The sequence below is a fragment of the Tamandua tetradactyla genome, chromosome 2 (genome assembly GCF_023851605.1).
Source record: "Tamandua tetradactyla isolate mTamTet1 chromosome 2, mTamTet1.pri, whole genome shotgun sequence".
NCBI lineage: Eukaryota > Metazoa > Chordata > Mammalia > Pilosa > Myrmecophagidae > Tamandua > Tamandua tetradactyla.
This window is the reverse complement of record NC_135328.1, coordinates 206,505,441-206,517,576: the sequence shown is the minus strand read 5'-3', so window position 1 is coordinate 206,517,576 and position 12,136 is coordinate 206,505,441. Positions and strand designations below refer to the sequence as shown.

At 49.3% G+C, this 12,136-nt stretch overlaps 1 protein-coding gene across 1 annotated transcript; it reads right to left on the bottom strand.

Moving 5' to 3' along the window:
- Positions 1–9,266: 9,266 nt before the first annotated feature.
- Positions 9,267–10,774, bottom strand: RNF186 (ring finger protein 186). The gene has a single exon (XM_077137956.1). It carries the CDS (start codon positions 10,616–10,618, stop codon positions 9,923–9,925), a length of 696 nt encoding a protein of 231 aa, XP_076994071.1. The 5' UTR covers positions 10,619–10,774; the 3' UTR covers positions 9,267–9,922.
- Between the last annotated feature and the right edge of the window lie 1,362 nt (positions 10,775–12,136).

Sequence of the window (12,136 nt, the reverse complement as noted above, 5' to 3'; positions counted from 1 at the left end):
GGAGTTCCATGCCAGGGTGTGTTGTACCTGGCCCAATGCCCAGTGCCCAGTTCCCATTCCCAGGTCCATTCCCTACCATGGGGCCTCACACACAGGCGTGTAGTCACTCCAGCTCGTATAGCCAAACTCTATCCAACACTTCCACAAACAGCCAGCCCTCGGCCAGTCCTCAAACCCAGCATGTATGTATTGGCTGCAACCTTGGAAGAATGAGGTGGGAAGAGGCTTACTTATGCAGGCTGGAAGTGGTTTGGGGGTTGTTTTGGTAGGGGATTTTGAAATACCAGGTACACCCAGAGGGTAGTCTTGGGGGATACAGTCGCTTGTCCTTGCAGACTTATCTCTCCATTGGGGTGGGTGTGGCTGGAGGAGGGCCAGGATGGGGGCCAGAGCAGGGACTCCTCTTGCCAGTATTGGTTAGGCTCATTGCTGCACAGGCAAAATCAGGTTTCTCCTAAGGCAGAAGGTAGAATGGCGTTGAGCAGGCAGTACCCTGTGTGTGCCACAGTGTCTGCCAGGGATTTTATGTCTTTTTTGACCCTTGTCTCCTGAAAACTTAACCCAAAGCCGGGTACATGGTAAATGCTCAATAAATTGAATGAATGAGTGAACGAATGAATGAATATCACTATTAGTACCCCTTGGAACTGTTTTGCATCCCCATCACACAGGGGTGGATACTATTGGAAGCCAGAGTCTAGACAGGAAGCATCGAGGAGGTTTGTTTGGTATCCATGGCAGAACAGAGCAAACAGCCCGGAATTCTCAGCCTCTGCTCCCTTGAGCCTCCACTCTCCTTTACGTTCTCCTCCAGTGGATCTTTTTCATGCACACAGCCACAGGCCCCTTGCTTAAGCTGACAAGGGTCTGCCAGTGAAGACTGCTGCAATTTCTGAGTTTCAAGATGCCAGGGAACTCTGACTATACCCACGCCAGGCCCCTCCACATGTGGCAGTGGACCTTCCCCACCTGGCAGGCAGTACCCTTCATGATCGGGCCCAGCCTGCCCCTCATGCTCTCCCTGGCAACCTCCCTACTCAGGCAGGTTGACTTTCTGCTCCCAAACATGCTGTTTACTTTCCAGTCTCCATGCTTTGCTCACACTATTCCTAGAATTCCCTCCTTGACCCCATTCTGGCTATTCAAATCAAACAAATGGGATTGATTCAGACTCCTCATCCAGATAGAATAGGCCTATCTTAATGTTTGCAGAGTTCAGGGCAAGAGTACAAAATGTTAAATAAAATATATCCTAACCTAACTGGCCCTGTCAGTTCCCCTATCCTTCATGACCACCCTGACTGCCCAAACCACATTTGCCATGTCTTCCCTAGAGATTCACACACACTGTGTCCTACCCCGAGATGTATTTTCATTGAACATTCAACAGAGGCTTTTAGGCCCCACCATGCTGCAGGTCCTGTTCTGGGGAAAGGATGGGGAGGTATCTTCAAAAAGTGGGCTATCAGGAAATGACGAGTGATCTCATGGACAGGCAGGAGAGAATGGCTAACAGCCGGGCCTCATCAAGACTGGTGATTTGGGAAATCGGAACTTGCTGCTTCTCTCTGTATTTCTCAGAAGCTGTGTGGTCTCCCTCCTGTCTACCTCTCTGTATCTGCTATCTGCTTCTCTCTCACGCTCACACCCAGTCTCTTAGCTTTGACATGCACATGACTCCATATTGGCCACTCTAGCTTTTATTCTATATGACCCAGTAACTCAAGAACATACAAATTAGTCAGAGCTCCTTTATTTGCAAGTGGAACAACGCAGCTCAACATGGTTTAAGCAATATGTTACGACAATAAAAATTTTTTTTCATGGTTTAAGCAAACAAAGGTAATTTATTGACTCATGTGATTCTTGAAGAGTAGAGGGGATACTGAGTTTCAGGCATGGCCGGATCTCAGTGCTAAAATAATATGATTAGGTATCTCTCTTACTGGGCTCTGCTTCGTGTTCTGCGTTGAATTTACCTGTAGGAAAGTCCTCTCCTGGAGTGGAAAGATAGTCACCAGAGAGTCTAGACAAATATTTTAGCAACCTAGCAACTCTGGCAGAGAAAACGCTTCTTCCACATAGCTTCAGCAAGATTCCTGGGTTGGACTGCCATTGGCTTAGACTTGAACACGATGCTCTGATTGGTAAGTTTCAGACACATGCTCTTCTTCAAAAGACAGACATGATATTATTATCACTAGAATCCACTTGGGCTGAGGTAGGGGGTAGAGAAAGGAGGCAGACTCCTCAAGGAGAGCTCTGATCAGCCTGAAAGTCTACCTCTAATCAGCTTTGGTTGGGGTGGAGATTGGCTCACATACCTGCTGCTCCTACAGGTTCTTTGCTGTGTGGTCAACTATTACCTGTCTGTCCAACACCCCTTCACTCTTCTGCAAACAGCATCCTCCTTTTTGAGGACCTTCTCCTTCCTCAATTCTCCCCAGTTTCTATTGGGACCTACTAGTCACAAAGAAGGGCATGTGACCCATCAGGATCAATCAGAGTCCTTCCTTGGGATTTTTCATAATTTAACAAAGGAAAAAGAGCCTCTACTCTTTTTTCTGAAAGTGAAGCTAGGAAGACTTGAGTAGGAGCTTGTCAGGTTTCCAATCTCGTGGAAGGAGATTAGAGAGAACAAAACCCAAATGCAGGGAGAAAAAGAGGCAAAAATGGAGACAGTCTCAGTGAAGGCCATGGTCTCAGATCTATCATTGCCAAGGCCCAGCAGGAACCTGCCTTGCCATTTAGCTAAATGAACTAACACATTCTTTTTGCCTAACTTGGGCATGTAGAGTTTCTTGAGCATGTTGCTTATGCTAGGCACACTGTGTTAAACAGTTCTTACAAATGATCTTGTTTGATACTAACAACTCAATGATTATTTCTTCATTTTACAAATGAGGTAACTGAGGTTCAGAGAGATTGACATATTCTCACAGCCATAAGTAACAGGGTCAGGATTCAACCAGATAGACTATTCTAGAGCAACCCACGAAGCTCTAGGACGTGGACAGGGCAGGCATCCTGACAAGGAATTGGCGCCAGATACCAGGGCTCAGACCCAGCCTTTTCCCTCAAGCTGCTTAGAGTCTATAATAGTGTGACCTTCTAAAAAAATTTTTGAACTATGATATATATGCAGGAAATCACATGCAAGATATAGATAAGATTTACAAATAATTATGTAATAATACTCACCTGTGTAGCTAAGCCTAATTCAAGAAATAGGCCATTCTTAGCACCCCAGAAACCCCACTAGGTGCCTCTCCCCCATCAGAACCCTCCTCTCTTCTAGAGATAATCCCTATTTTAAGTTTGAGTTTCATTCAGCTGTTTGACTTTAGTAAATCCATATGTATCTTACCTCCTTAGTCAGACTATGGTCTTAGGTGAGTGGGTGGGGGAGTCCCTTACACTGCACTTTTTTGCCTCACCCACCTTGCCAGGCACATAATAGGTGCTCACACACATTTGTTGACAGGCCAACTGGGAAGGGAGAGCACCTACTATGTGCTGAGAAGCATGCTAGGTGTTTTACATGTTATCTCGTTGAATTATCACAAAAACTCTGTCAGGTAGGCCTGATTATCCTGCATTTTCCAAAGGAGGAAACTCAAGTTCAGGGTCACACGGAGACTGAACAGTAGGACTCGGTTTTGAACCCAGGTCTGTCTGGCTGAGGGCCTTGCTCTTTCTGTGGCTCATTTAGGTAGAGGGTGGTGAGAAAGGACAGGAAAGGGGAGGGGCTGCGGTGATTAAGAGAGAGACTCTGGGGCTGAACTGCCTGGTTTCAAATCCCAGCACTGCCACTTGGCCAATCTATTTACCTTCTCCTTCTTATATAGGTATTTTGTGGTGATTTGATGAGATGATGTATAAACTGCACAGTAAAGTGGGGCTAATAATACTCACCTCATAGTGTTGTTGTGAAGAATACAAGTTATTTTTAGCACAGGAAACTTCTACAACAGTTCCTTGCACACGACAGGCACTTGATAAACCTTAGCAACGATTATCGCTATTATCACCGTTTTCCCTCATCTTTTGTATTCACAGGCGTGTCCTGAGCTGCATTTGTTTTGGAACTGCCGTACCCACAGCTACTTTGCAGGTCTGTTTTTGTCTGTGCATTGATACTGTGAAGGGACCCTGGCTAGGTTTTTGTTTTGTTTTGTTTTTTAAGAACCAGAACTTGTATCTTCTGGGGACCACAAGGCCAATAGCATGGGAACTGGTCTTCTCTGATGGTGGCTGGCCTGAGACTCAACACCTTGTTTCCTGTCTGACCCTGAGCAGCTCTGGGCCTGACATTAGGACGGCCTCACTGCAAGGTCAGCGGGCTCTTAAGAGGGTAGGGAGCAAGAGAGGCTCCTGGCTCCTAGGCCTGTGGCATTCCAACTTGGTGGACTTTGGGGATACTGAGGCTCAGGATAGGATTTTTCAGCAGTTGGGGTTCAGCACAATTCCTGTATTAGGCCAGAGATACTGGTTGCAAGCAACAGAAACTGAAACTGGCTATCTGAAGAAAAATAATTAAATGTAGGGAAGGAACTTGATGGTTCACTGAATCAACCAGAGCTGAAGGTTGGAGCCCTAAGGACTGTCTAGTTGCTGCTTCTGCAAACACTCATCCGTCCATGTATCGCTCCAATCTCAAAGTTCTGGAAAGAAGTATCTGACTGGACTTACTTAGATCACGTGATCCAGATCATGTGACTACCTTCAGTGAAACATGGTGGAAGGAAGGGAGAGGCCACCCCATTTGGTGTGGCATCTGCTGGGGCGTTTGCTGGTGGAATCCTCCCTTTAACCAGATTAGACATAAGGCAGTTTTCATCAGAAAGGGAGATTGTTGGGGGTGGGGGGGTGGGGGTGCTATAGGAGGCTAGAAGCAGCTGAATACAAGACAAGGGTAGGGGTGAGGATACAGGGTAGGCAACAAATGCCTACAATAGTCCTATATTTTTGTAACAAGCATATTTTCATGATAGGTAGCTAGAGCGTCCTGAAAGACGAGTGGCCTTGCCTGCTTTGGAATGCAGACAGATGTGTGAAGTACAGTGGAAGCATACACATAAGCTTTGGTCAAACAGACACAGTTTAAATTCTGGTAGCCTCATTTACTAGCTTGTGGCCTTCAGCAATTGCCTTAACTCCATGGGTTTTAACTCCTTAATTTGTGAAATGGGGATAATAATTCAATAATTCTCATATAGTTGGTGCAAAACCTGGAGATGATTTGGAAACTGGAGGGTCTGATTTTGGCTTTTCTCCGATGTACTGAGTAATGTTTTGGAAATCATGGGACTTCTCTGAACCTCAATTTTCCCTCTACAAGTTGAGAGAAGAAAGTAGTCCTAGTCTTGGGAGTTGGTCAGACTTAATTTTCAACCTGACTTTGCTACTAGTCTGTGGGAAGACTCTCGGCAATGTAGTCTACTGAACTCAGAGGAACCCAGCTAAGGGCACAGTGTGAGGACTGGCAAAGAGCTGGTGCCATAAATTAGTTCTCCTTCCTCCTCAAACATCTGTGAGGTCAAATAGGTTTGAATGCCCTGCTTAGTACTTGGCACAAAGCAGATCCTCAATAAGTACTTTTTGAATAAATGGATGGATCCTAGATTCTCTGGTGTTTTGAATTTTTCAGAGTTCTCTACCAATCCCAGAGATACACCCTGTCTTTATAAAAAAGTGAGTTCAGGCGGTGCAAGGGTAGCTCAGTGTTAGAATTCTCCCCTGTCATGCTGGAGAACCAGATTCGATTCTTGGAGCCTGCACATGCCAAAAAATAAAAGAGAGAGAAAGTGAGTTCAGGCTACTCAGATAAGAATAAAAGGTTTATAAGAGCAGCTCCAGGCAGCTTGGATCCGATTTTTCCTTTAATGTGCTCCACACTGTTCCCTAAGCCTGAGAAATTGCAGGAAGGTCCTCATTCCCTGAAACCCTCTGCTTTGCCACAGACAGAGAATCAATTATTCTGGACAAGACTGACAAACTTCCTCCAGTCATTTGAAAAGAGGTGCCAACTGTGAACAGGGCACCCCGGCAATGAATCAGGGCTGTAAGGTGAGGCAAGGAAGTGGCTGCGGGGGATGGGCTCCTACAACCCTGTGCCCCAGGCACCCACTGAATCAGGAAGCTGTGGCCAAATGTGTGTGTGTGTATGTGATCTGAATTCTTCACCCTTAGGGAAAAAGCTCCAGTAGAGCCAAGTGACTCAAAATCCAGACTCTGGAGTTGGACGACCTGCAGACTACTCTTAGACCCACCACTGCCTCGCTGTGTGATCTTGAGCAGATTACTTAACCTCTCTGTGCCTCAGGGTCCTCATTAATACTCTGGTGATAATAATAGTACCTGCCTTATAGCATACGTGATAATATATGTAATGCACATTGCACAAATAATGTCAACAATTATTGTTATTGTTATACTGTTGTTGACGATTCCGCTGGTACTGAGGCTCGCACTGGAGGCTAATTCTAGTGCCCAGGGTTTAGTAAATGAGTCTGTTCTCACCATTCCTGTTAGGGCTTTCTAGGACTCGGCGCCATCTCTCTCTACCTTTCTCCTCTCTTCTTGAACTCTTCAATAGCAGATTAGCTCATGAATTCCACTCCCCCCCAAACCCTAATGGGATCTGTATTATAACCTCCATTTCTCAGGTAAGACCCTGAGACTCAGAGAGGTGGGGTCACTTGTAAGTGGTGTGGCTAGGATTCAAGTCAGGTGCATTTGACTCTGAGACCACTGCATGGGGAGATGGGTCTAATGGGGATGAAATTTGGCCTTCCCCTGAAATTCCTCTCCATCCTTGGGGCCTCCTCTCAAAGATCAGGGCCCCCACCCACACCTGAATACCATGTTCTCCACCAGGCTGGCCTGACCTGGACCGTGCTCCCCTCTTTGGCCTGGCTTCTCCACCCATCATCAAAGCTGGCTTCTTGCTGTCATAGTGAACAAGCGCCAAGGAGTCATTCCCCCAAGCAGGTCAGTGCTTCATGGCAGAGGCCGGGACGGAACAAAAGCCCTTAAATCCGGACACTGGATTCTCAGTAGCACACAGAACCCTTACAGAGTCCCTGGTGGGCCCCTTGTCTGCTTTACCAGTGATCAAAACAAGGCTCAGAGAAGTTCTGTAACTTGCCTCTGGTCATACACTGGGTCAGAGCTTGGCTTCGAACCCCAGACTGCCTCCCTGGTTTCTTCTACTCACATCTTTGCCCAGCACTGCTTTTTTCCTCTGCTCCTCTCCAGGGCAGCCTGGGCTGAGACGGGTCTCCAGTGCTCTCTGTCCCCACACTGCCAAGGGCTGGGAGATGGTTGGGACTAGCTGTGCTTCAAAAAGGGGTGGTGACACTGCTCAGGGGGGCAGTGGGCACAGATCCACGCTGCTCGGGGGGCAGTGGGCACACTGCTTGAGGATCTACCATGTGTCAGGGAAATTCACTATTGGAGCACTTCCAGGGAGGAAGGGTAACTTGCGTAAGAACACAGAACAAGGATGGGACAGAATGAGGTCTCAAATCTGGGACTCCAATGTTTCTGCCAGCACAGCTCCCTGCAGGAGACTCAAGCTGGGTGGTAAAAGTCTACAGGAAAGACATCCCATATGTATCATTCTCTTTTCTTCTTCTTTCACATAGACAACAGGTTCTGAAATTTTCTAGCCTCTCTGAATACCTGGCCATGGAATTCAGAAACCTTTAAAGCTAGTTTTCTGCTCACCAGAGAATCCCTTGCAAGTCTGCAAGCAGTGGTTAACTTCCTGCAAAGGAGGCAGTATGATGAGTCAGAAACAGCCCTGGGTTAATCCTCCAGGGAGCTTTGGCATTGGCTGGCTATGCAAACTTCGACAGGTAAATTCATTTCTTTTTGAGCCTGAGTCTCCTTGTCAGTAAGACAGGAATAATAACAGTCTTTACTTTAAAGTTTGCTATAAGTATTCAGCTAGAGAATGCATCATATAAAGCAATTAGAACAGTGGTTGGTACATAGTAAACACTCAACAAACATATGCCACCATTATTAGGGTAGAAATGGTATTGTCATTGGAAACTGAGACCTTGGTGAAGGTTATCTTCTTGGTGGGGGGTCCAAGAACTAGTTAGAATGGGGGTGGAGGAGTGAGTGGGGAGGGAGTGTTTTTCCCCTTTGACTGGAAGCCTTCCCAAAGGGCAAATGCCCCCAGGCCAGCTCAGGAAATGCAGGATGATCTTCTTCAGTTAGTCACCCTTGGAGACAGGGTGTTCTTCAAGCCCGCTTGGCCTGGCTCAGACACACAGATGCACATGTGCCAACTCACACCCACACACGCACTCTCGGCACCAGTGAGCTATGAAGGCTAATGGCATAGGGGGCCAAGAGTTGTCCTGGAAGTAACTTACAAGAACAGAAGAGGAGACCCAGATTTTAAGAATAGTTACCTGCATACAAATTTATATTTTGATTTTTCTGTGTATAAATCCATAGGAAGGTGTTCAATGTCCTTTGTTCTGGAGCTCAGCAGTATTCTCAGCATCTAGAGTTTCAGGGGTTTTAGGAATAATCCAAACCAACTGGCTTCTTTTGGGAAAATGAAAGTTCAGAAAGGCAAAAGGCCTTGCTCAACAACCCAAACAGCTGGGCCAGGGTTGGCCACCCCTCCCCACCACGACCCTGGGGCAGAGCTCTTTTGCCCCTGCCTGACAAAGGCATGTCACCATGACCAGAGAGACCAATGTAGAGAAAGATAGTGAACTGTGCTCGAGGAGCCCCTCTGAGGTTTCAAGTCTGCATCCCAATTCTGGGGCCTTAGGAAGGAAATAACATGTCATCTCCCATCCTCTGCTCCCTTGCCCCTCGACATATTCCCTAGCTGAGGCCTAATTTTGACAGCCATGGAAAGTTATTCCCTTCTGCAGAGGTCTCCCTTATGTTAAGAAACAGAAATGGTTTAGAGGAGACACAAAAGCCTCTCAGACTGTTAGGGTGGGGCAGGTAACATGGGGTTATTGGTGAAGACCGTTGTATTTATAGGGCTTCTTATCTTTATGACAATAACTGAAATGGTAATTGAGATGCAATATAAAAGAAAGCAACAATAAAGAGATTCAGTTTTATAGCTTGGGACTGTGCATCAGATGGGCAGCTGGACCTGCCATGCGGGGGTCCTTGTAACCCCAAGATCCTCTGTTAAGTCAGGCTCTGAGGACACAGAGCTGGGAAATTTCAGTGAGGATGCTGGTAGCAACTCCCAGACCCACCTGCTTCCTCTCCACCTTCTCTGACTCTGATAATTATACATGTGAGTCCCTGGCAGCATCGGAAGTACCACCCTCCTGCACAGAGCTCTCTCTCTCCAACCCTGGGAGGCGCAAACTGCCAGGACCTTTGGTGAGCCTGGGGTAGGTACAGATGGGGACACCCGGAGGAGGGTCGTGAACTCTGATTTCCCAGGAGGGAAAATGTGAAGCAGCCAGGAATGTGAACAAAACCATCCCAAACCTAAAAGCCCAAAACAAGAAAATGAGATCAGCTAAATAAATTGTTAAAAAAAAAAAAAGGAGTTCTGGTTCTATTTGTTTTGCAAAAGAGTCACAATTACAATACTTTCACCATGTGATAAAGAAAAACCACAAGAACTGGAATCGAGGAGCAGGAGGCCCCTTGTAGCATTGGGAGTCATTTGTGCCTCTTCCCCCCACCCCTCAAACAGTCTAGCCGTGCTCAGTTGAGGGCAGGTGTACAAACCCTATCGTCCAAGTACATCATTCTTGACCCAAGACAGCTATTCAGGCTTTGGCTTGCAAAGTCAGCTGGTCTTTCATCACCTAAGGGAGGCTGTCTTAGTTCACAGCCCTTACCCTGGTCGTGGTGAAAGTGTTGGGGCCCAAGGAGCCCCCCAAGGTGCTGCAGGGGCTGCCTGGTCGGAGGGCACTTAGGCGATGGAAGAGATCTGGCTGTCCTTCTGCCTTCTGCAGAAGAGAATCCTGGGGGAGGCCCAGGAACTGCCCTGGCTGCTGGGGTGGCAGCAGAAGAGGGTGGCCATCAGCAGGGCCAGGCCGACGATGAAGGCAAGCACCCACAGGATGACGCCCGGGTAGACGAAGGGGAGGATGAGGATGATGAGCAAGACGAGCAGGAGCAGCTGTGCCGTCAAGCGCCGGGCTGCCACACGGTTGGCACTCGCCCAGTCCTGCCCATCCTCTCCAGCCGAGCCCGAGTGCCCTGCGGCCAAGGCGGAGGGATCTGCCAGTCCCTGAGGACAGAGGCGCACCTCCGGCCAGGGCCGGGCCAGCTGACCCACCAGTGCCTCCTGGTCACGCAGGCTGCAGATGAGGCCCCCAGGCACGGCGGTGACCTTGCGGCACAGGGGGCAGGTGATGGACCAGGTGTCGTGGTGCACGCACAACAGGAGCTTCAGGCAGACGACACAGAAGGTGTGTTGGCAGCTCAGCAGCTTGGGCAGCCGGTCGCAGCTGTAGGGCTCCCGACACACCAGGCACTCCAGATCGCCCTCCGGCGAGCCGTGGTGACACACAGCAGGGTCTGTGGTGCTGGTGGCGGTGACTCCAGCAGGGACGGGCTGGGGCTGCTGCAAGCCTGGCTCCTCCGGGACCTTGATGCAGGCCATTCCAGGCACGGGAGCCAGAGGGTCACCGCCGCTCAGAACCTGGGTGCCCACAGGGAGTCTTGGCTAGCGCTGCAGTGATGGGGAACAGAGTCTGTCCCTGCGCCGGACGTCTCCAGCCTCCTTTCCCTCTTGCCTGGTGCCTGGTGACGACAGCCGTCTGGCGCTGCCTCCTCCCAGGGTTGCTTAGCCTGTTTCTTGTCTTCCGTTGTCCCTCTGGTTATTATTATTTCTTTCCTCGAAACCGAGGGTTAATCAGTAACTCGCATGCCTGGAGACTTTGAATTGCCTGACAGAGGGCCGGGGGGCGGGGAGGGGGCGGCGACGCGTGAGTCAGGACTTTCCTGCTGGGGCCAGGAGTCAGGTGAATGCCCACAGGATGGCGGCTTGTGAGCAGAATCCTCTCCGGAGCCTTTAAAAATGCAGAGTTCTGGGCCCCAAACCCAGCAGTTGTGATTCAGCAGGTCTGGATGGGATCCGGGAATCTGCATGGTTAATCAACAGCCTCATGATTCTGATGCAGGTGGCCGGGGGATCCCACTTTGAGAAGCCCCACCGTGGTGGGGGTTAGGGGTGCGGTGTGCGTGTTAGGAGCAGCAGACAAAAGTTTGTGTGTTGTGCATGTTTGCAAGCAGGTGGCCTCGTGAAGAGGGAGGTGACGGATAAAGAATTCTGAGCAGCGGGGGCCGTGAGCCCAGCCAAACAGCAGGGTGCTGCGTGCAGGGCCTCTGTGGTCACTGCTGCTGCTTCTTGAGTGTCTCTGATGTGCTGTGCACGTCGCCCACTTAATAATAGGGACAGTTTCTTGTGCACTAGGCACGCCATGCACCTGATAGGAATAAGAGCGGCTGCCATGTGTGCGGGGCTACCCTGAGCCAAGCCCTGTATCTCCTGGAATCCTGCACGACCCTGCAAGGAAGACACTACCCAGGGCTGGAAGCAAGGGCAGGGTGTGGTCGGGGACAGTCTGCTGGCTGATGGCCGAGGAGCCTCCCCGGAGGCCAGGACCTCGCCGAATCTGCTGGAGTTCAAGGTCAGGTTCCCAGCCTCGTGGGCACTCGCTAGACCAAGTGAGTTGGTGTGGAGGCAGCTGGCTTCCAAACAGGTGACTCAAGCTCACCTGGGGACTGGCAGCTATAAGCAGCATGGCAGTTAAGAAAACATGATCCACTTGCCTTGTCCCTAACGTCACAAGGGTGGGGTGGCACAATCCACTCCCCTCACTTAGCTCACTCCGAATTCAGAAGGACACACTGAAGGGTCCTTTGCTGTCAGGTTGTCTGTTGAGGTCCAGACAGCATCCAGCTTTTCTGATTCAGCTTTTCCTCCCACCCCAGGCGAAGGCACTGCCTTCCACCCCAGCTCTGTGTCCTAGGGTCCCCAGCCTGACAGAAGTTCTCTCCCCTAGGATGACTCTTGGTTCACATTTCCCCATGGGCCCTTCTGTCTCTGAAACCCTTCCTCCCACCATCCCGTCCCATTTCTTTTCTTCAGCTTAAAGATCAGTTATTTCCTTCCATC